The sequence below is a fragment of the Trichosurus vulpecula genome, chromosome 3, assembly GCF_011100635.1.
Source record: "Trichosurus vulpecula isolate mTriVul1 chromosome 3, mTriVul1.pri, whole genome shotgun sequence".
In the NCBI taxonomy this organism is placed as follows: domain Eukaryota; kingdom Metazoa; phylum Chordata; class Mammalia; order Diprotodontia; family Phalangeridae; genus Trichosurus; species Trichosurus vulpecula.
In genome coordinates, this window is record NC_050575.1 from 294,250,005 (window position 1) to 294,271,137 (window position 21,133).

Below are 21,133 nucleotides of genomic sequence, written 5' to 3' on the forward strand. Positions count from 1 at the left end.
CGTTAGGGGAGCTGGATCTCAAAAGGCCTTTTCCAGCTCTACCCCCAGTTTATTCAGCCTATATTTTATTTGTCCACATTTGTTTGCATATTCTCTCCCATCGTAAGCTTTTGCCTTTCTTTGTATTCCGGGGCGTTTAACCCCGTGCTTAGCACTTAGTTAAGTCTTTAATAAATGTTTATTAATTTGTTTTTCTCTCCAGCGTTTATCTCGGATCCTGGAACAGAGTAAATGCTTAAGAAATGAGGGAGTAGTTTTTCTCCTGTCTCCAAAGCACCTTCTGAATTCCTGAAGAATGTGCCTTTTCTGGACCCTCCTTAGGATCCATGCAAAGTAGGAAAAACAGCTTAAGGAGAGGAACCTAGTTCTAGACCATCTGCTTATCACAGACTCGCTGCACATCAATTATTCTTAACCATTCTATTTTAACTTCATTTGGAGGCATAGCCTCAAATGGATTCTTTATTAACTTTCATCGTTTTTGATTATACACAAGTTTCTTTACCTGTTGTAAAATTGAGATGATAATGCTTATTTGCATGTTGTCTCTACTGTAATGTAGGATCTATACAATGCTTTTAATAACTTTAAGTTCCAAGACCCTCTGAACCTCAGTCTCTTTTGTTGGATTATCAGGCTCATCCTGTGACTTGCCTAGCCTGTTATGCCCCCAAGGCATAATGTTTATATTTTTAGTTTATAGCTTTAAATTTCCTCCTGGATAGCTAGTTGATACTAGCTATGCAAGTCACTTTCCTTTTTTGTCCTGGGTCCTCTTTTCTTTTGTCTTGGTCAGCTGATCAACCCCATTAGGTTCAATTATCATTTCTAGCCTGACCACTCTTAGATCTCCATCTAGCTCTTGCCCCTTTATTGGGCTTCAGTCTCACATCAGCAACTCCCTAACGGACATTTGGGACTGGATAACCCATAGACATCTCAAACTCATGCCAGACATTATCAATATCTTTCCTTCTTCTCTTCCTCCATTTCTTTAATGAACTTTCTTATTTCTATCAATGACACCACCATTCTTCCAGTCAGCCCAGTTCAAGATCTGAGTCACCCTTGACCCCTTACTCTGCCTTACTGCATGTATCCAATTAGGTGCCATCCCTTATTTCTACCTCCACAATCTCTCACAGCTCTTCCCTTCTCTCCATTACTAGTTGGGGCCCTATATCCTCTGGATTCCCCTTAGCCTCCTGATCTGGTTTCTCCTTTTTTCAATCTTTCCCCTCTTCAGTCCATCCTCTACACCACTGGTGTCAAGCTCAATAGAAATTGATTGATTTAGAAAACCATAAATGAACATTGTTTATGTTGTATCATATTTTTATTTAAACATTTCCCAACTACATTTTAATCTGGTTCACTCATTTGACACCTCTGCTCTATACGGCTGCTGAGATAATATTCCTAACGCCCTTTGTCGCTTCCCTTTCATAAACTCCAGTGGCTCTTTTTTATCTCAAGGATCAATTATAAACTCCTTTGGCCATTAAAACCCTTTGTAACCTGACTGCCTTTCTAGACCGGTTGTACCTAACTACTCAGCACACACCATCTACAGTTATTCCAAATTGGTTTTCTTATTCTTCACACAGGGCATTCCGTCTTCCCTCCTCTATCCTTTGCTCAGGTTGTTTGTGTCATTGCATTATTAGGTGAGATAGTACAATCTTTATAGTCAATTACTTCTGCTTTCACTGAAAGAAATAGATCTTTCCTAACAGGTCCTGCCCTAGGCAGAATTGTGAAATAGAGACTATTTAGTTCCTAGCCACCTCTCACTTCTACAGTCTTCAGCCTAGCTATCTTTAAAATTAAAATTCCTATTTCCTCTGTACCCTTTTGGACTCAAATTAGACTTGTAGAATGTTGAGGGTGAAAGGGATTTTAGACATCATCTAGTTCAACCCCTTCATTTTGCAGATGAAATGGAAATTGAGGCTCAGGAAAAGGAAGTGACTTGTACAGCTAATACTAACAAGCTATCCAGGAGGAAATTTAAAGTTATAAACCAAACATTTAAATGTTTGACAACAACCTGATGTGTTTTGCATACAGAGAACACTTAGATTTTAAACAAGGATGCTTAGAAAGGCAGTGCCTTAGGTAAATATCTAATGGTGAAATTTCTCATGGGTGAACTTCTCTATTGGTGAACTTAGGAAGGCCTCTTTTCCTCCAAACCATACAACATAGTAACATGGCTACTCAGACCTTGTTTCCCAGTATAAGTAGTTGTAACTTTTGTCCCTGGCCTTTTTTGCTTCTTTGCTCCCAAGTATTTATAGTTTGCCCCAAAATTGAGTGCCTGTGTGTCTTTGTGTTAGGTCTAGGCACTGTGGAGTTGGCAAAGTAGAGGCATAAAGACTTTCTCCTTTCTCTGCACCCACACAAGCTCTTCAGCTTACATTCCAGTAGAGGAGACAAGATACACAACTCACACAGCCTTATTTCGATCTTCCCTTTCTCTTTCCTATCCTGGCTATTCTTATCACCTTGCCTCTCTCAGTGCCTTTGGTTTTTCTTCTGCCAGTCTTACATTCAAGATAGAATCATAAGCACCAAACCCATCACAGCGGAGGTCTAACTTCATCTCTATGTCAGAGTCTTTTGTCATGGTTGTATCTGAATTCCATTAATTTGGTGTCCAAGTGACATTGTCATTTCCCTTTTTGCGAGGGGGTGGGGTCTGGATCTGTGATTTCATCTGTGTGGGAACGCCTTCCCCTGATGAAGACCTTACAAAAGCAGACTTCTTTGAACTATATTCAAAGATCTAGGAAAGAGGTTCTAAAAAATAGTCAAGGATCTTCATCTCTTTTAAAACCATTTTTTCTGGACTCAATTCATGACAGTACCCACAAGATTTCTTAGTTGCTAATAGTCAAAAAGAACTGATAATAATAATAGCATAATAGCTGGTGTTTATATAGCACTTACTATGTGCTAGGCACTGTGCTAAGAGCTTTACAAATGTTCCTTTGAGAATCACAACAACTCTGGGGAGTAGATGCTATTATTCTCCCTGTTTTTCAGTTGAGGAGACTGAGACAGATGGCAGTTAAGTGACTTGACAGGGTCATACAACTAGTAAATGTGAGGACAGATTTGAACTCAAGTCTTCCTTATTCCAGGCCCTGCACTCTGTGTACTATAACGCCACCAGCTGCCTAACTGATGGTAATGCATTTGCAGTGGGAATTTTGTAGGGGTAAAACCTGGTCTTTATGGTGGTATACATAAAGACATTTTACCTAGAAGCCTGTTGCTCTCTCTTCTGGAGGCCTCTGTACTGATGGAAACTGAATAATGGCGTAGATTGTGTTAGGAGTTGATGACCTGGGGAATGGAAATTCTCTCCTGTTCCTTGAGATCAGTGTAGTAAAAATTGTACAGTAATAGTTTCAGGTTAACAAACATCCTTATTATGTGGCTGTTTTTTTAAACTATTCGAAGTTTGGAACTTTCACATTCTCTTTCTCAACTTTGTATGCCTCTATAGAAATTGATTGTAATACCTGTAAAGGTATTTTGTATTAATTTAGCTTAATATTATACAATACCAGCAATGGAATTTTTAAAAAATCAAGCTATTATTTGTAGTCTTGATGGGGTGCTTGGGTGTTTGTGCTTGGACCCTAATTCTAGCATCACATTTCTCCTTAGCCTGTGCTTGGGTGCCTGTGCCTGGACCTCAATTCCAAAACCACGTCCAGTCTTAAAATCATATCTCTTCCTAGAGTCAAAATACTGTCTCAGGCAGTCCTTCTCCAGTTCAAGGGCAGCATGCCTTAGCAAACACTTATCTCTCCTCCTGATACTGTGGCCAGCTGCACTTAGAGAATTTATTAGTTTGGACTCCGTGTGTATGTGCTAATTGGCTGTGCACTGGGCCATAACAATATTTACTGCTTACTGACCTTACTGATATGTATCTTAAACATAGTCAAATGTATACTCCCTTACACTCATCTTGTCTAACAAGACATTTGATGGAAACAAGCTGGATATTTCCAGTCAGCCCTGATGGTTAGTTGACTTAGTGACATTTCATGGTCAAAACCACACCTCCTTGTAGCCCCTCCTTGGACTATTTCCCAGTGAAATCTGGGTAAGATACCTGCACAGTAGATACAAAAAGTGCATGTTCCTTTAAGAACTGACCACCCCTTAACCACTCCCTAATCCCACCCCAAAACACATAATTGACATGTTTCACCCCAAAATTTCCTATAAAAACTTTTCCTGTACTCCTGTAAGGTTGCAGGTTTCCTAAGAACTCTTGCCCACTGTAAAGCTTCGTAAATCTTTGCTTCTTTGACTTAAAGAATGCTTGAGATCGTGAATTTATTCCAGATGGCCCAGCCCTCTCCAGTACTTGAAGGGTACTTCCCCTCAATGACCCTATCTGGGAACTCCAGTGTTGGAGTTTCTGAACCTCAGTTCCCTCAACCCTCAACAGTCTGAGGCACTTCAGATTTCAGGAAGGCTGACCAGTTTTGAATTCACTTTTTACATAAGAGAATAAGCTTAGTAGCTGGAAGAACTTGGGCCTTACCTGGAGGGTATAAATTAAGGAAGCTGGTTAATTGCTAGAGGGAAGGGGAGAAAGGAGTAAGCATTTAAATAGCATCTAATCTGTGCTGGGTGCTGTGCTAAGCACTTTTTTTAAAAAAAAATAAATGTTATCTCATTTGATCCTCACTTAAGATAAAAAGCTTCTTTATCTTTGCAGATTATATTTTGTAGAGAAATGAGAGGATTACTTAAGTAACCAAAGAAAAGAATAAGATAATTTTTGAATTTAATATTCTTTGAATTTTTCTGGTCATAAAAGAGCATTAAATACCTAACATTGAATCATGACAACTGCAAAGACTATTTCCTATCTACTAACAGTTTATATTCTCTCTCTCTCTCTCTCTCTCTCTCTCCATTAGATTTTTAAACCCCTTAGAAGGAGTCTGATTTATCCTGGTATCTCTCCCAGTGCCTAGTAGATATTTAATAAATGTATGAAAATATCCAACTGCTTTTATGTCCAAAGCCTCTGTATAATTAATGTTAATTCTGTTCCTTGATGGGTAGCTCACAGAAATAGTATATTATAGACCTAATTAAAGCATATTATTTATATAAAGTAATCTAACAACTTTTTCCTGGGCCCTGTTCATGTAGTCATTTTAATACTAAAACTACCTGACTAATCACTGGGGTTCTCTCTTCTTTCTCCTCTATATTCAGCGTTACTAAATACTGTTAATTACTGTTTTGAAATGTCTTTTATATCCACCCATTTTCTAGCCTTACTGCTGTCACCCTAGTTCATGACCTCATAACTTTATACTTAAACTACACTAACAGCTCCTTAAATGGTCTCTTTTCCTTCAGCGACTTCTACCTTCAGTCTGACATATATTAGTATTCGATTAATTTTACTAACTACTGAACCCAATATCCACATTTTTTCACGAACTTTCTGCTCTATTCCCCTCTTTCGTTACCATACCCATTCCTCACTCAAAACCTTTGCTTATATTAATTAGTGCCCTAGATTAAAATATATTCTTGTCTTCCCAGTCATAGCCATCTTTCAGAGCTTAGCTCAAATTCTGTCACTTTCATGACAAAGATAGCATCAAAAATTGTTAATGGGAAAGAGTTGGGATTGCATATTGGCAAAGGAAAAGCCCTGAGATATCAGCAAGAAAAACTCTAATACAATAAAACTTAATTAATTTGGACTTTACTAATTTAGATTTTTATAACTAACATGGGGCCTTTCTGAAATTTTTCCTTGTTTTATTAAATAATTTTTTCCAGAGTGCAAAGTAGTATAAATAAGATTGTGGAGGAATTGTACCGAATTTTGGAAGTATCTTTCAGGAATAAACTATTATGATAAGTCATTCTTATTGATTTTTAAATCAAGTTTCCTAATAAAGTCTGCTAAGTGAGTTAGCCTAATTTGAATTACTGTGTGTATATTTTAAAGTAACATCACATTTGTTTGAAAATACCTTTTAGTTCACACTTTTTATGGATTCCCTTCCCCCAATTAGTCTGAGTTTAGATTTTATTGTATGGAACATCTTTTCAGAAAGAAGACTATATAGTTATTAGCAGTGTTGAATAGTTAGATGAGTACTTTTTCACACATTGGAGTTTTCTACTTAAAATGATTTTTCTGTTTGTCCTTGAGCATGGCATACTGTATTTCAGGTTCGTGGGATCATTGGGTACCATAATCATAAAATGCAAAGATCTGCGGATTATTCAGTTGGACATTCCTGGAATGGAAGAATGTTTGAATATTGCAAGTTCCATTGAGGTAAGAGCTTTGTTAAAGAAACTTTGTTTAAGAAAATAGAATCTTACATAAATCTAGGACAACTGTAAATAATTGGGGTCCTACTATCTGACTTAGATAACTAAAGCATCTCTTAGTGTAATGTGCCCTTCTTTGCAAGATTCAACACTTATCTTAAGTTTCTAACCCTGCTTTAGTGTTATAATCATATTCCAAGAAATTATTGGCTTCTAGGAGGTTTTAATTGGATTCATCTCCAGTGAAAATTCTCCATAAATTCTTTTTGGAGTCTTAGCTCTGGCACTGACTCTTTCATTTTTGGGAAGTTGCTTGCTCTCTTTGAGTCTCAGTTTCCTCTTTAAAACAGAGCAGTTGACTTCCAAGTTGACAGGAATAATGAAAAGCAAGAAAATACAGTGCTGATAGGGTTGTAAAAGAAGCAAGTGTCCTCCTTTCTGGCTAGTAGAATTGTGAACATTTAGAATCTTTTTGGAGAATAATCTAGCAATACACAGGAAACGTTACAAAAATAATCATTCTGACTTAGTAATTCTACTGATGAGACTATACCCTGAAAGTGTTATCAAAAACAGATCAAAATGCAATATCTGTTCAAAGATTTTCATGGCACAGTTATATAGAATTGGAAAAAAAAAAAAAAGGCAACAACCTAAATTTCTGACCTGGAAATACTTAAATAATAAGCTCAAAATGTATGTCTAACCTGAATGTTTAAGGTCAGACCAAAAAAAAAAAAATCAAAAGACAGATCAAATACCTTTTATAGCTTCAGTTAGAGGGGAAATTCTTAACTAAACAAAGGAGAAAACTGGATCACAAAAAATAAAATCAGTAATTTCAGTAACACGAAATTGAAAAGCTTTTGCACGAACAAAATCAATGAATTCAGGTAAAAAAGGAACCTGTCGATTTGGGAGATTCTCAAGGAGTTTATCCACAAAAGGGAAGAGAATTATGGAAAGATAAGTTGTGGGGACAGATGGATCAAGTGAGTTTTTTTGGGACTAGGGGAGATATGGGCATGTTTGTAGGAAAGGAAAAGCAGCCAGTAGACAGGGAGAGACTGGAGACAAGTGAGAGAATGGGAATGCTAGGGGGTACAGTCTGCTAGAGAAGTGGGATGGAATGGGGTCACTTTTACATGTAGAGGAGTTTGCAAACCACCTCCTAATGTAAAACAAGAGTGAAGGAGAGGAGATAGTGGCATACAAGATGAGGAAGAGAAAAGAGGGAGCTCTTGATAAATGGCCTATTTTTTTTTTCCAGTTAAATCTGAGACATGGTTCTTATCTGAGAGGGTAGAGGTAGGGAAGTATGGAGGGGTGAAAAGATTTGGAGGATCCTCTATGTGAAATAGTGAATTAATAATCCAAGTTATATAGGAAATTAACACAAATGCATAAGACCAGGGTCATTCTCCAATGGTTTATATCAAGGATGTGAAAACACAGTTCTCAAATAGAACTACAAACTCTTAATTACCATATGAAAGATTTCTCCAAGTCACTAATAATAGGAAAAATGTAAATCAAAATAATTTTGAGGTTTTACCTCACAGCCAGGAAATTAAAGTTGACAAAAGATAAAAATAGACATATTGATAAGCTTGTAGAAAGACATGCCTGCTAATAGTTGGTGGAACTTTGAATTGGTTCAACCATTCTAGAAAGCAGTTCAGAATTATGCAAAGAAAATGACTAAAATGCCCATATTCAGAGAGCGATTCCATTGCTAGCCATATATTACAAGGAGTTTAGAGTTAGAAAGAAAGGTCCCATATACACTAAAATATTTATAGCAGCTTTTTTGTGGCAACAAAGTAGATGTCCATCGATTGGGGAATGGCTAAACAAATTATGGTACACAAATGTTATAGGATATTACTTCACCAAAAGAAACAATGACTATAAGGAAGTCAAAAAAAGCAGTTAGTTAAATAATGGTGCAAATTGAAGTAAGGAAAACCAGGAAAACTTATACAATGATTATAATCTAAATTTTTTTAAAAAGTGGAAACTAAATGCAGTGTAATTACAATGAACAAGGCTGACTGAAGAAAAGAGGAGAAAGTGTACTTGAGTCCCTTCTTTGAAGAGGTAGGCAACTTGATGTGGAACATTGCCTGTAATTTGAGACTTGGTTTATGCATTGATTTGTTTTGTGTAAGTGCTTTTTTCCCCTCTATTACAAGAGGTGGCTCTTTGGGTAGGGAAAGGGGAGGAAGAGATTTGGAAATAAAGGTAATTTAAATATAAGATAGTAAAATTTTTAAAAGTTGTCCATTAATATAACGGAATACTATGTGATGCAATTAAGGCAGAGTATCAAGAATATCAAGACATCTGGGGAAACTTATATGAAATAATGTGAAGTGGGAAAAACAATCATGACCCCTTGAGGAAAAGTGAAAGAGAATGAATGGACCAAAACTTCTGATGGGGTTTTAAAACTTACTAAAATACTATCGTGATACTTCTTATGCTTAAATTAATTTAAATGCAAATAGTTACTAAAAGTTGAGTTGTATTGCTGGTCACAGCTAAATTTTTAAGAGAACAGTAGAGTAAGTAGAGGCTTTGGAACTTAGGTGATCATTGAAGTCTTCTTTAATATTCTATTACATAACAGCTGCTGAGTTCCATTTATTTTTCTTTTGAGTATGGGCCATAAGAAACACAAATCAAAATAATTCTCAGATTTGAAGTAGTCTTCCACATGATTAATAGTTCACAATTCTTTTAAGAACTGCTCATTTACTTTGACTTCTTATCTTTTGGGGAAAGACTTTTGGCCTCTTAAACTAGTTTCTTTCTTGTATCTTGGACCTTTATCAGAGATAGATAGTATATAGATTTTTTTTTCCTCCTGTTACTTGCCCTCTTTCCCTGGCTATGTTTTATTTATGCAAAAGCTTTTCAGATTCATGTAATAAGTGCCATTTATTTTACTCTTGATCTCCTTTCTCCCTTTATTAGTTAAGGATTCTTTCCCAGCCATGTTGTGAATAGTATCTCCATCCATTTTTTCCTCCTCCTTTTTTTTTTTTGTTGTTGTTGTTGTTGTTTTGTTTAATGAAATGACTTTCTATTTAGGGACCTTTTGCTATAAAAGTTCCATTGTGAGACATATACCCCAAGACAGTGATTTAATAAAAAAGGTCCTATATACACCAAAATATTTATAGCAACATGTTTTATATTGGTATCTGGAAACAAAGTAGATACCCATCAATTGGGGAATAACTAAAGACGTTGTGGAATATGAATGTAATAAGTTATTTCTATACTGTAAGAAATGATGAACAAAGCCTCACTTGCTCCATCTGTCCACACTACTTATCTTTCCATAACTCTCCTCCCTTTAGTGACTAAACTCCTTGAGAAGGCTTTCTACAATAGGTGCCTCCACTTCCTTCCTTCTCACTCTCTTCCTAACTTTTGATAGTCTGTCTTCTGATCCCACCATTCAGTAAAACTTCTCTCTCCAAAGTTACTAATAATCCTTTAATTGCTCAATCTAGTGGTTCTTTCTCAATCCTCATCCTTCTTGACTTCTCTGCAGCCTCTGACACTGTCTATTATCATGTTCTTCCCCTTGACATTATCTTCTCTCTCTTTTTATGACACTGGTCTTTCCTAGTTCTCCTCCTACTTATCTGAATGTTCCTTCTCAGTCTCTTTTGCTGTTTGTTCACCTAGGTCACACCTGCTCGCTGTGATTGTCCGGTCCCGGGCCCTTTCTATGCTTCTATGCTATTTCACTAGTTGATCTCATCAGCTCCCATGGATTCAATTATCATCTCTGTGCTAATGATTCTCAGGTTATTTATGCAGCCTTGTCTCAAATCTCCCAGCAGCCTATTGAACATCATTAACTAGATGCCCATAGATAGATTCAGCATTTCTAAAACTGAACTCATTCTCTAACCGCACACACACACACACACACACAAAACCCTCTCATAAGCTCTTCGTAACTTCCATAATACCGTTGAGGTGCCACCATCCTCCTTGTCACCCAGGCTTACTATGTAAGTGCTGTCCTTGATGCCTCACTCTCCTTCCCCCCACATCCAGCCTGTTGCCGAGGCCTGTCAGTTTTTGTCTTAGTAACATTACATTTGCATATGCCACTTTCTCTTCTCTGAAGCTGCTCCCACCTTAGTGAAAGACCCTTATCACCTCATGCCTGGATTATTGAAATAGCCTGCTGTTTGGTCTACCTACCACAAGTCTTTTCCCATTTCAGTCCATCCTCCACTCAAGCTTTCAGAGTGAATCTTTCTAAAGCACAGGTCTGAGCCGTTCTCTTCTCTATTCAGTAAATTCCAGTGGCTCTCTTATTACCTCCAGAATCAAAAATAAAATTCTCCATTTGGTGTTCAAAGCTCTTCATAATCTGGCCACCCCTGCCTTTTCAGTCTTCTTATACCTTATACTTCCTCCACCCTCTGCCACCTACTCTGTGATCCAGGCTCATTGACATCCTTGCTGTTCCTGGAACAAGAAACTCCACCTGATAATGACTGGGCATTTTCACTATCTTTCCCCCATGCCTGGAATGCTCTCTCTCATCTCTGCCCCCAGGTTTCCCAGCTCCCTTTAAGTCCCAGCTAAAATACCAACTTCTACAGGAAACTTTTCCCTATCCCTGGTAATGTTGGTGCCCTTTTCTTGATGATTTATCTCCATTTTATCCCGTAGATAGCTTGTTTGTATATAATTGCCTATCATCTCCCCCATTAGACTGAGTTCCTTGAGCAGGGACTGACTGTCTTTGGCTTTTCTTTGTATCCCTGGTGCTTAGCACAAACTCAACACATCCAAAACAGAACTCAGAATCTTTTCCCCTAAACTGATCCCTTTTCCAAATTTCCCTCACGCCTCTTCGAAGGCACTACTTTTTTCATTCGCCTATTTTCTTACCCTAGGCAATATCATGGACTCCCTAATTGCTCCTAATCTCTTGCCATTTAATCTTCCATGGCATCTCTAAAATCTGGTGCCTTGTTTTGGCTCATATATTATCGTCTTAGGTCAAGCCTTCTTTACCTCTCCTTGATTATTGTAGTGACTTCCTAATTGTTCTGCTTGCCACAAATCTCCAGTCCAATTTGTCTTACACACTGCTGCCAAAGGGATTTACCTAAGTGTATTATCAATAACTATCTCAGTCGTTTGCTCATTAAAACTCCAGGGGCTCCTTGTTGCCACTAAGAGAAAATATAAAGTCTTCTCTTTAGCTTTCAAAGCCCTTCGTCACTTAGCCAGTTTGTATCTCTAAAGACATTTTATTTTAGATGACTTCTCTTAGTAATCTCCACAGTCTAGGCAATTCTCTCTGCTCCTCAAACATAATACTACATCACCCTCAAACACAGCAGTACCCATCTCCCTTCACCTACCTCTGCCCTGCCTGTCCCCTATACCTGTGTTGTACTCCCTCCTTACCTCTGTCTCATAGAATTCCTCTCTTCCTTCAAGACTCTTTTGAAGTACCACTTTCTCCTACATGAAGCCTTTTCCGATTCCCAACTACTAGTGCCTTTCCTCCTTTGTATTTATTTGCATTTGTCCTCTGCTTCATATTTATTTGTAATTATTTTCTTTATGTGTCATCTATACTTATTGGAATATAAACTGCTTGCAAATGAAGATTGTGCCTTTCTTTGCATTTGTATGCACCTTGGATAGATTGTTGTAGGTGCTTAATAAGTATTTGTTGGTCAGTTGATATGCAGTGCAAACGTTTTCCCCATTCCATTTTTTCTTTTTAAATTCTATCTAAATTTTATTTGTGCCAAGAGCTTTTGATTTTTATTTAATCAAAATTGCCTGTTTTGTTTTTATGATCTCCTTCATCCTTTGTGTAGTTAGGAATTTTTCTATCCATGGTCACTAAAAGTAACAAATCTCATGTTCTTATAGTTTTTTATGTAGTATGACTTTTTTTTAATTTAGTCTTATATCTGATTTAGATTAATGTGGTATATGTATGGCTGTAGTTTTCTCATATGAAAATTAAGGGATAGGAATACATGACCTCTAGAGTTCTTCCAGCTCTAAATCTATGATAATAAGGTACAAGAGGTTGGTCTATTCTGACAAATTTAGATTAATGTTTTCTCAACAATTCTTGTCAAAAAGAGGACTTCCCCAGTAACTAATGTTCTTAAGTTTATCCAATTCTAGGCTGCTGTTTTTGATTTGCTGCTGCTTCTTGCTTACTTAATCTGTTCCACTGCTCTCCTTTGTTGCTTAATCAATATCAGGTAGTTTTGATGACTCTAGCTTTATAGTACAGTTTAAGATCTGGTAATACTAAGCCCTATTCATTCTTAATTTATTTCATTATCTCTATTAAGATTCTATACCTTTTGTTTTTCCAAATGAATTTTGTTGCATTTTGTCTAGTTTTTTAAAAATAGCCCCTTTGTAATATGGTATTAACAATAAATCTCTAAATTGTATAGTATTGTCATTTTTATTATATTGGCATGACATACCTATACAGTGAGTATCCGGTCATTTTTCTCCCTTTATTTTTGTATGTGCTTTGGTAAATTGAATTATCAGGCAGTAGCACCTACTGTATGCCAGTCACTATGCAAAGCACAGAAAGACAATCTGCTCTAAAGAAGCTCAGTCTAATTAGAGAGACTATGTACAAACAACTATGTACAAACAAGCTATAGAAAGGAAAATTAGAAATAATCGACAGAGGTGGGGCACTAGAATTAAGGGGGATCTGAGAGGCATTTTGTAGTTATTTTGAATGAAACTTGTTTTTATTGATCTCATAAACTACAAGTCTGGTAGATGGAGTACTGGACCTAGAGTTAGGAAGACCTGGCAAACAAGATGTATGCCAGATAAATTAGAGGTAATTTCAGAGGGAGGGCACTAAGGTTAAGGAGGGTTGGGAGAGTCTCCTTGTAGATTGTGCAACTTTAGATGAGACTTGAAGGAAGCCAGGAGTAAGATGAAGAAAAAGAGAGTTCCGCATGTAGTAGATAGCAGGCAAATATGCCCTAAGGTAAGAGATGGTGTGTTGTGTGGCAGGAACAAGACTATTTACATGATGTCTCTTCTGTTAGAGTGTAAGCTGCTTTAGGGAAAGGACTGTTTTGCTTTTACTTGTATCCACAGTGCCTTACACGTAGTAGGCACTTAATAAATCGTATTTACCTGACTTGTGATGACCAAATGAGGCAGTATGTAAAAATAGCTTTGCAAACCTTTAAGATACTATATAAATAATTAGTCATTATCATAATTGTTGTTATTTTGGTTTTTCAAATCCATTGTTAAATCAGGCCGAGTATAAGCGATTACATCTTTTTAATGAAAACTACAACTGGCTCCCTCAGTTTCTCAGATGTTGCTTTGTTTTCATCTAGGCTTTGTCAACCTTGGACTCTATCACTCTGATGTATCCTTTCTTTTACCGACCCATGTTTGAAGTAGTAGAAGATGGCTGGCATACGTTTCTTCCTGAGAGAGAATTTGAGCTCTTCTCCTCAGTTGTAAGTTGTTTTTCAAGAATCGTGCCTAATTGAGGCTTGAAGTGCTCCCCTTTGAAATGCACCCTTATCCATCTAAAAAATATAGGGTCAACTGATTTCCTTGAACCCTCAAAAAGACTTTTGTGATAAAAGTATGAATTAGCCCTTTGTCATTTAGAAATAATGTTAGTTCTTCTAACTGTTAGTAGTTAGTTCTGTTAGTTCTAAATAGAGAAGCTTAACTTATTTTCTTCTGGTGGGGGTTAACTTTACCCTGAATACCTTATGTGTCATTTTACATAATTTTTCAGAGTACCAATGGAGAATGTGGGCTGTCCAGTAATTAAACTATTGCTCTTACACACAAATTTTCTTCCTGGTCATCCTTTTCTTTGATGATGATATTTCCTATAGCTAAGAGCTCTCAATTTCCGTAGAGAATTTTAGTATTGTAGTGTTCGACTTATAGTGACTGTCTTTGTAACACAGGAAAATATTTTGCAAGAAATGAGCTCTTGATTTGGGTCGACCAGAACTGTCTGATTTGTGAGCATATGTCATAATCCTTTATGAGCCTATACCTACAAAGTGAAATACATTTTTAACTCACATAATTCATTTGTATTCTTTCCTTCAAATCTAAATTGAGTTCATAAAATTAAAATTTTATGAAGGCTAATGGAATAAGATAGTTGAAGATGGGCCATTTGAAGGGGAAGCAGATTTGTTTGGTGCTTGCATAGAAAGCTCAGTCAGAACAAGTAAGTTGGAGTGACCAGGACAGATTTTTGGCTCAGCGTTCCAGTCAGTAGAGAGAACTAACTGGAGAACAGGTTTCAAGAGGGAGGAGAGAGTTGCCCCCTCCCCAGGGTGTATTGAGGCAGAGATGGGAGGGCATAGAAAGGAATCCTCCCAAATGGAGTTTTGGATTGAGAATCCGTAGTGTCACTTCTAGCTCTTAAGATATTTTTCTGTGACATTTAGATTTTGGCTTAGGCATGAAAGGTTCTTATTTGTATTTTACAGACCAATGAATGGAGGCTGAGCTATGTCAATAAGGATTTTTCTGTCTGCCCCTCTTACCCTCCAATCGTTACTGTGCCCAACTGCATTGATGATGAGGCCCTTAGGAAAGTGGCTACATTTCGTCATGGTGGGCGCTTCCCAGTACTTAGCTATTACCATAGAAAAAATGGAATGGTAAGTACAGTTTGGCTTTTTTGTTCCCTGAAGAACCTCATTTTTCATGACAATTGGTATTTTCCCCTCTTAACCCTTTCAGATTTCTATGATTACATAGGCCAGGAGTGAGCAAGCCAACCTAAGGGTCGATAAGCAGAGACTAATTTTTGCTTTTTTTTTTTTGATGTTTTATTATTTAAAAAGGTAAAAAACAAGGTTCTTACCTTATGAGCAAATTTGACTCGCTGGCCATAGTTTTCTCACTCTTGCTCCAGATCATTCCTACTCTTAGCTTCCAAATTTGGACTTTAGGGACCCAATTGCAGATGATTTTCTGCGCTCAGGGTCTACTTCTCAAACCATTCTCCACTTCTCAAGCTCAGAAAACCCAGGTTTTGTTCACTTCAGAGCACAGCACAAAGAAGGACCCTTTAAGAGGCCTGGTCAAGTGAGTAAACTGCATTTAATCTGTTACTGGTTTTGAGAAACTGATGTAATGATTTAAAGATATTTTCAAGTATTTTAATTATTAGAATTCTGTAGCGCTCTAGGAAACAGTTGTCTTAAATACAACAAATGGATAATTTTCCTTTTCCTAAAGTAGACATTATCCCATGGATACAAATCCATGTCAAATGAGTGTTTGTGATGGTTGATGTTGTCTTTTACTACTTCACGATCTTCACTGAAGACAGTGAGCTGGTAAGAAATGTTTGTGTGTATATGGATTTATTTTCTAGTCTAGTGTAAAGGGTGTTTTCTAACTGAATGTTGCTTATTTGTAAAGAGCACAAAGATACTCCTATTATCTCACAGATGGCTATATAGTATAAAATATAAACTGGGCATATATATATATTTTCAGTTTTAAGCCCATTTGTAGTAAAAATAAGTCACTATCAAAATCAGTACCAGAAGATGTGTCTTTTGACTTCCATTCTAAAGCTTGAGAAGCACTATAGGTATAATAGAGAGCTAGCTTTGAAGCCAGGGGGACCTGGGTTTGAGTTCCTCCTCTGATACGTAGGGGCTGTGGTAGAAGTGTGACCCTGGACAAGTCATTTAATATCTTAGTACTCTAGGCAAGTCTCTAAGACTGTAAGTTTCAGAGAAGGTGCCAACCTGTATTGGTAGAGAGAGTTTCCTCTCCAGGGAGTTCCCTGCACCAAGGAAATCACAGGTCCAGTCCTTTCTCTATCCAAAGGTTTATAAATAATTAGGTCTAATGCTTTCTCAGCTTTTTCTAAACCATACTCTATGTACTCTGGCTCTCCTCCTCTCATAAGAACTAATTCCTTTGGACATGTTATTTTTCAGTTCAGCTAACTCACCTCTTCATTTTTTGTCAATTTTGCGGGCTTTTCTTGAATTTTAGACTCTACTGTCCTTTCTAGGTAATGATCCGGAGTAGTCAGCCACTCACAGGCACCAATGGGAGACGGTGCAAAGAAGATGAAAAACTTATAAATGCTACCCTTCGTGCAGGAAAACGAGGCTACGTTATTGACACTCGATCTCTAAATGTGGCTCAACAAGCTAGAGCTAAAGGGGGTGGTTTTGAGCAGGAGGCTCATTATCCTCAGTGGAGACGAATTCACAAGTCCATTGAGAGGTAAAACCTACTGGAGAAGGTAACATAGAGTTTTTTAAAATAAAAGATAATCATGACAGGTGGGTTCTTAACTAGTTAGAAATTGCTTGTTCAGACATACTTGTTTTAAAGGCCCAGGGTGGTACTGATGACTCTCAGTATTTGATGAAATGGGAGGTGATAAGAGCACGTCTCAGCTGCTAAAGGTATCTAGGGTTATTTTTATCCTTCTTTTTCTAATACAGTCTTTGTGCTCATTACCACAAAATTCATCTTGTTGATCTTCAGAAATGACTTAATAAATTTCAAAGCTCTAAGACATAGATTTTACATATGTGTGTTATTGTTATGTCCCACCCACCTATTTTTGTAATTAACTAGCTTCTTACCCCTTTGTCTGTCTTTGCTAAAACTTCTGAATAAACTGTGGTGAAAGCCACTGGCCCAGACATCTGGTACTGATGGGGCAGTGGAGCCAGGAGAACATCAGGGAAGTCTGAAACAGCTATGGTTGCCTAATGGTTGGGCTGATGGTCCTAAGCCACTGAGGGAGCACTGGGCCTTTGCTTTAATCTCAGGTGCAGAAAATTCTTCACAGACAGTTCAGAATGGCAGGTTTTATCTAATGCATTTGAGCGCTTGTGCAGATTTATTTTGGTATTCATAGTTGGATCCTTATTCTTAGTGGTGGTAAGTAATGACAACTGATAAAGCTAGTATGTTAGCCTCCTTCCGGGAGTTAATAGCTTGTGTGACTATGAGCAGTTGACTAAATCTCTCTGAGCCCCAGTTTCCTTATCTATAATATATGAATAATAATAGCGCTTGGGGGGAGAGAAGTAGAGAACAAACAAGCATTTACTAAGTACCTACTATGTTCCAGGCATCGTGCTAAACCAGGGGTGGGGAACCTTCCGCCTCAAGGCCGTATGTGGCCCTCTAGGCTCTCAAGTGCGGCCCTTTGACTGAATCTAAACTTCAAAGAACAAATCCCCTTAATAAAAGGATCTGTTCCATAAAACTTGGACTCAGTCAAAAGACTGCACTCAGGGACCTAGAAGGCCACATGTGGCCTCCAGGCCACAGGTTCCTCACCCCTGTACTAAACTCTTTACAAAAATTGTCTCAGTTGATCCTTAAAACAACCCTTGGAGGTAGGTTTTATTATCATCCCCCATTTTACAGATGAAGAAACTGAGGCAGGCAGGTTAAATGTTCACACAGCTAGTGTCTGAGGCTGGATTTGAGCTCAGGTCTCTTAACTCCATGTCTCCTGCTCTATCTACTGTGTCATCCCACTGTCCAAAGGGTAATTGTGAATTGTCAAGGAAAAATATTCATATTGTACTATGCATTTTAGGCACGATTTTGCCAGAAGTGATTTTATTAACTTAACATTATTCTAAATCCAAGCATTTCTAGCTCAGAGCAAGAAATATCCAAACTGACATAGCCCCCCCCACCCCATGCCCTCAGACATCTCTCTACCACAAGGCAATCTAAGGTAACATTTATAGGATTATTGAACAAGGAAAAGGTCACATTCTGTTAAAATAGCATTTGGGGTTAACATTCTACTTTATCTAATAGAGTAACAGTCACTTAATGTTCTTCTAGAATTATTCATTTCTTTCTTTGCCCACCCCAGCTAGTGTTCTGCAGTAATCAAAGGGACCTCCCTGAGTTTGGTACCTTAATCCCTTCAGGAAAGAAAAGAGGGGGCTGCCCTTAGATGGGTCATAAATTTCATCCCTTTAAGGAATAAAGAAGGCGGTGATCTTAATTAAAGAAGGTGTATTTTTTGTTCTAAGTCTGTTTGCCATTTTTTCAGAGCCTTAGTTTTTTGATGATTTGCACATTTTCCTAAAGGGAAAAGAGGACTTTAAACCAAAGTGAGTGGTCTTAACATTTTTGGTATCATGGAGCCCTTTCCTAGCCTATGGACCCCTTCTCAAGAAAATGTTTTTAAATTCATAAAGCAAAATATATAAGATCACAGAGAATACCAAATATATTGTTGAAAAACAGTTATCAAGTTAACTCCTATTGCTAGAGAAATGTTTATTTCTTAATATTTTCAGTTGAACTAAAAAAAGTTTTTAATGCGCTTATACATTATCAAATGAGATAATCTATGTAAAATACCTTATAAACTTTGAAGTGCTTTGTAAAAGTCAGCTATATTTTTTAATAACAGTCTGAGTTGCTTATTTTTGTTTTCCCCAAAAGGTATCATATTCTTCAGGAGAGCTTGATAAAACTTGTAGAAGCCTGTAATGACCAATCACATAACATGGACCGGTGGCTTAGCAAATTAGAGGCTTCTAATTGGTTGACTCACATCAAAGAGATTCTAACCACTGCCTGCCTGGCCGCCCAGTGTATTGACAGGTAAAGTACATCTCTGGAATCTTCCATGTGACTCTTCTTGTTGACTAGACCAGCGCTTCTTAAACTGTGGGGTCATGAAAAATCTGGCAGCATTAGAAGGTTTCTGAAAGCACAAAAACCAAAAATTAATTAGAAATCAGTCGGGTAATGAATCTGGCAGTGCTTGCCCTCAGGCCACACAACACTGAGGAATGCTGCAGAGACTGGAAGAGGGGTTACGAGTGGAAAACGTTTGAGAAGCCCTGGATAGGCCTTGATTTATGTAAGAATAGAAGCAGATAACACGTTTCTGTTTGCTTTCAGTCCTCTGTCTTTGGTTCAAATCATGGTTTCCCTCTTCACATCACGTGCAGCAACAATAATAGTAACAGCAAACAATAACACTTTTAAGATTTGTGGGGGCAGCTGGGTGGCACAGTGAGTGGAGCGCCGGCCCTGGAGTCAGGGAGACCCGAGTTCAAATCTGGCCTCAGACACTTGACATACTTACTAGCTGTGTGACCTTGGGCAGGTCACTGAACCCCAACTGCCCTGCCTTCCCCTCCCCCAAAAAAATACAAAAAAGATTTGTAAAGCAATTTACAAATAATATCTCACCTTATCTTTTAACAACCTTTTGAGGTAGGTGCTTTGAGGAAACTGAGGAAGACTGAAGTTAAGTGAATCGCCAAGGGTCACAGAGCTGATAAGTGTTTGCCCTATCCATGGCACCACCCAGCTGCAAGTAGTTTGTTTCCTTTAGAAACAGATGAGATATTCATGTATAAAGACCTGCATGTATAAGGTGTTCCAGAAAAATCTTAATGGTGTTTTAATCTTTAATAAGTCATTATTTAATAACTTACTGAAACTTAAAATGGCATTAAGACTATTTGGAACACCCTGTACACACTTATTACTTGCAAAACCAGTTTCTTAAATGGGGGAAGAAAGGAGAAGGAATAAGCATCTCTATAGTGCCTGTTATGTGCCAAACACTGTGCTAAACTCTTTTTATAAATATTATGTGATCTTCACAACAACCCTGTGAGAGAGATGCTATTATAATTCCCATTTTACAGGTGAGGAAACTGAGGCAGACAGAGGTTAAGTGACTTAAAGAACCTATTAATGTACCAGACACCGTGCTAGACACCAGGAATACAAGTACAAAAATGAAACAAGGAAGACCAGCAAAGATGGTGTAGTAGGAAGAATCTGCCTCAGAAACTGGGCTAGCTGTGTGATCCTAGGCAAGTCACTTAACCACTGTCTGTCTGAGTTCCTCATCTGTAAAGTGCGCATAATAACCGCTCCTCCCTTCAATTTCGAGTTTAGCATGAGATGGTCTTTGTAAGCTACTTAGCCTTGTACCTGAAACATAGCAGGTACTTAGTAAAGTCTTGTTCCCTCTCTCTTCTCTTCCCAGCTCTCCTTCTTACCTACTCCAACAAAAATCTAGATTGAATACCAAAATGAGCAGGGATTGGAAAACACACCAAAAAGAAACCAAACCACTAATTTTTTTAGCCTAGATCAGGATAAGGGAATGCCTGTGGGCATTAGGAAAAGGGCTCCCTCTATTCAGGAAGGTGCTACATAAAGCCTTCCAGCACAGGAACTATGCTGGAGCCTGCAGCTGTGTACTACGGCAAGGAGCTGTCATGGATACTTCAGACAGGGCCTGATTTTTAGCGGGGATGCACAGGAGTCAGCCAGCAGCCGTGCGGCTCTGATACTGAAGTCAAATCTCAGATTCAGCCCCAAGCCCAATCTGAGGCACAGCTGAATGACCGTAGCAGGGACCTGAGATCAAAAGGGAGCCTGCAACTCTGTTCCACTGAACCCACAGAGCCTTCCAGCTAGCTAACAAGGGCTAGGACCAGCAGCATTCTACAGGAGTTCCAACCGGGGCAAGTCTGCAGTTGTGTCTCAGAGCCATTCTGCAATCAGGAATTTGAAAGTTCAGAGCAGAAGTACAGTAATCAGACTTTACCATAGATCAGACCACTTTGGGTACACTGAAAGTTTGCAGGTCTCTGGCTTGAGCCACACCTGAGGTCCTTGAAGAACTCCTGCCCTCCTACTGGATGACTTGAACATACATATTTGATACTCCCTCAAATACTAACCTCTTAGGTTC

General features: G+C 38.1%; 1 protein-coding gene across 1 annotated transcript in view; it reads left to right on the forward strand.

Annotated features, from left to right (window-relative positions):
• MTMR9 (myotubularin related protein 9) overlaps positions 1-21,133 on the forward strand; it is a 44,469-nt gene that overhangs the window by 552 nt on the left and 22,784 nt on the right. Inside the window, exons 2-6 of the mRNA XM_036749609.1 lie at positions 6,235-6,343; positions 13,743-13,868; positions 14,874-15,047; positions 16,424-16,641; positions 18,850-19,011. Of these exons, the coding sequence (XP_036605504.1) occupies positions 6,235-6,343; positions 13,743-13,868; positions 14,874-15,047; positions 16,424-16,641; positions 18,850-19,011 (789 nt within the window). The remainder of the gene's footprint in view (positions 1-6,234; positions 6,344-13,742; positions 13,869-14,873; positions 15,048-16,423; positions 16,642-18,849; positions 19,012-21,133) is intronic.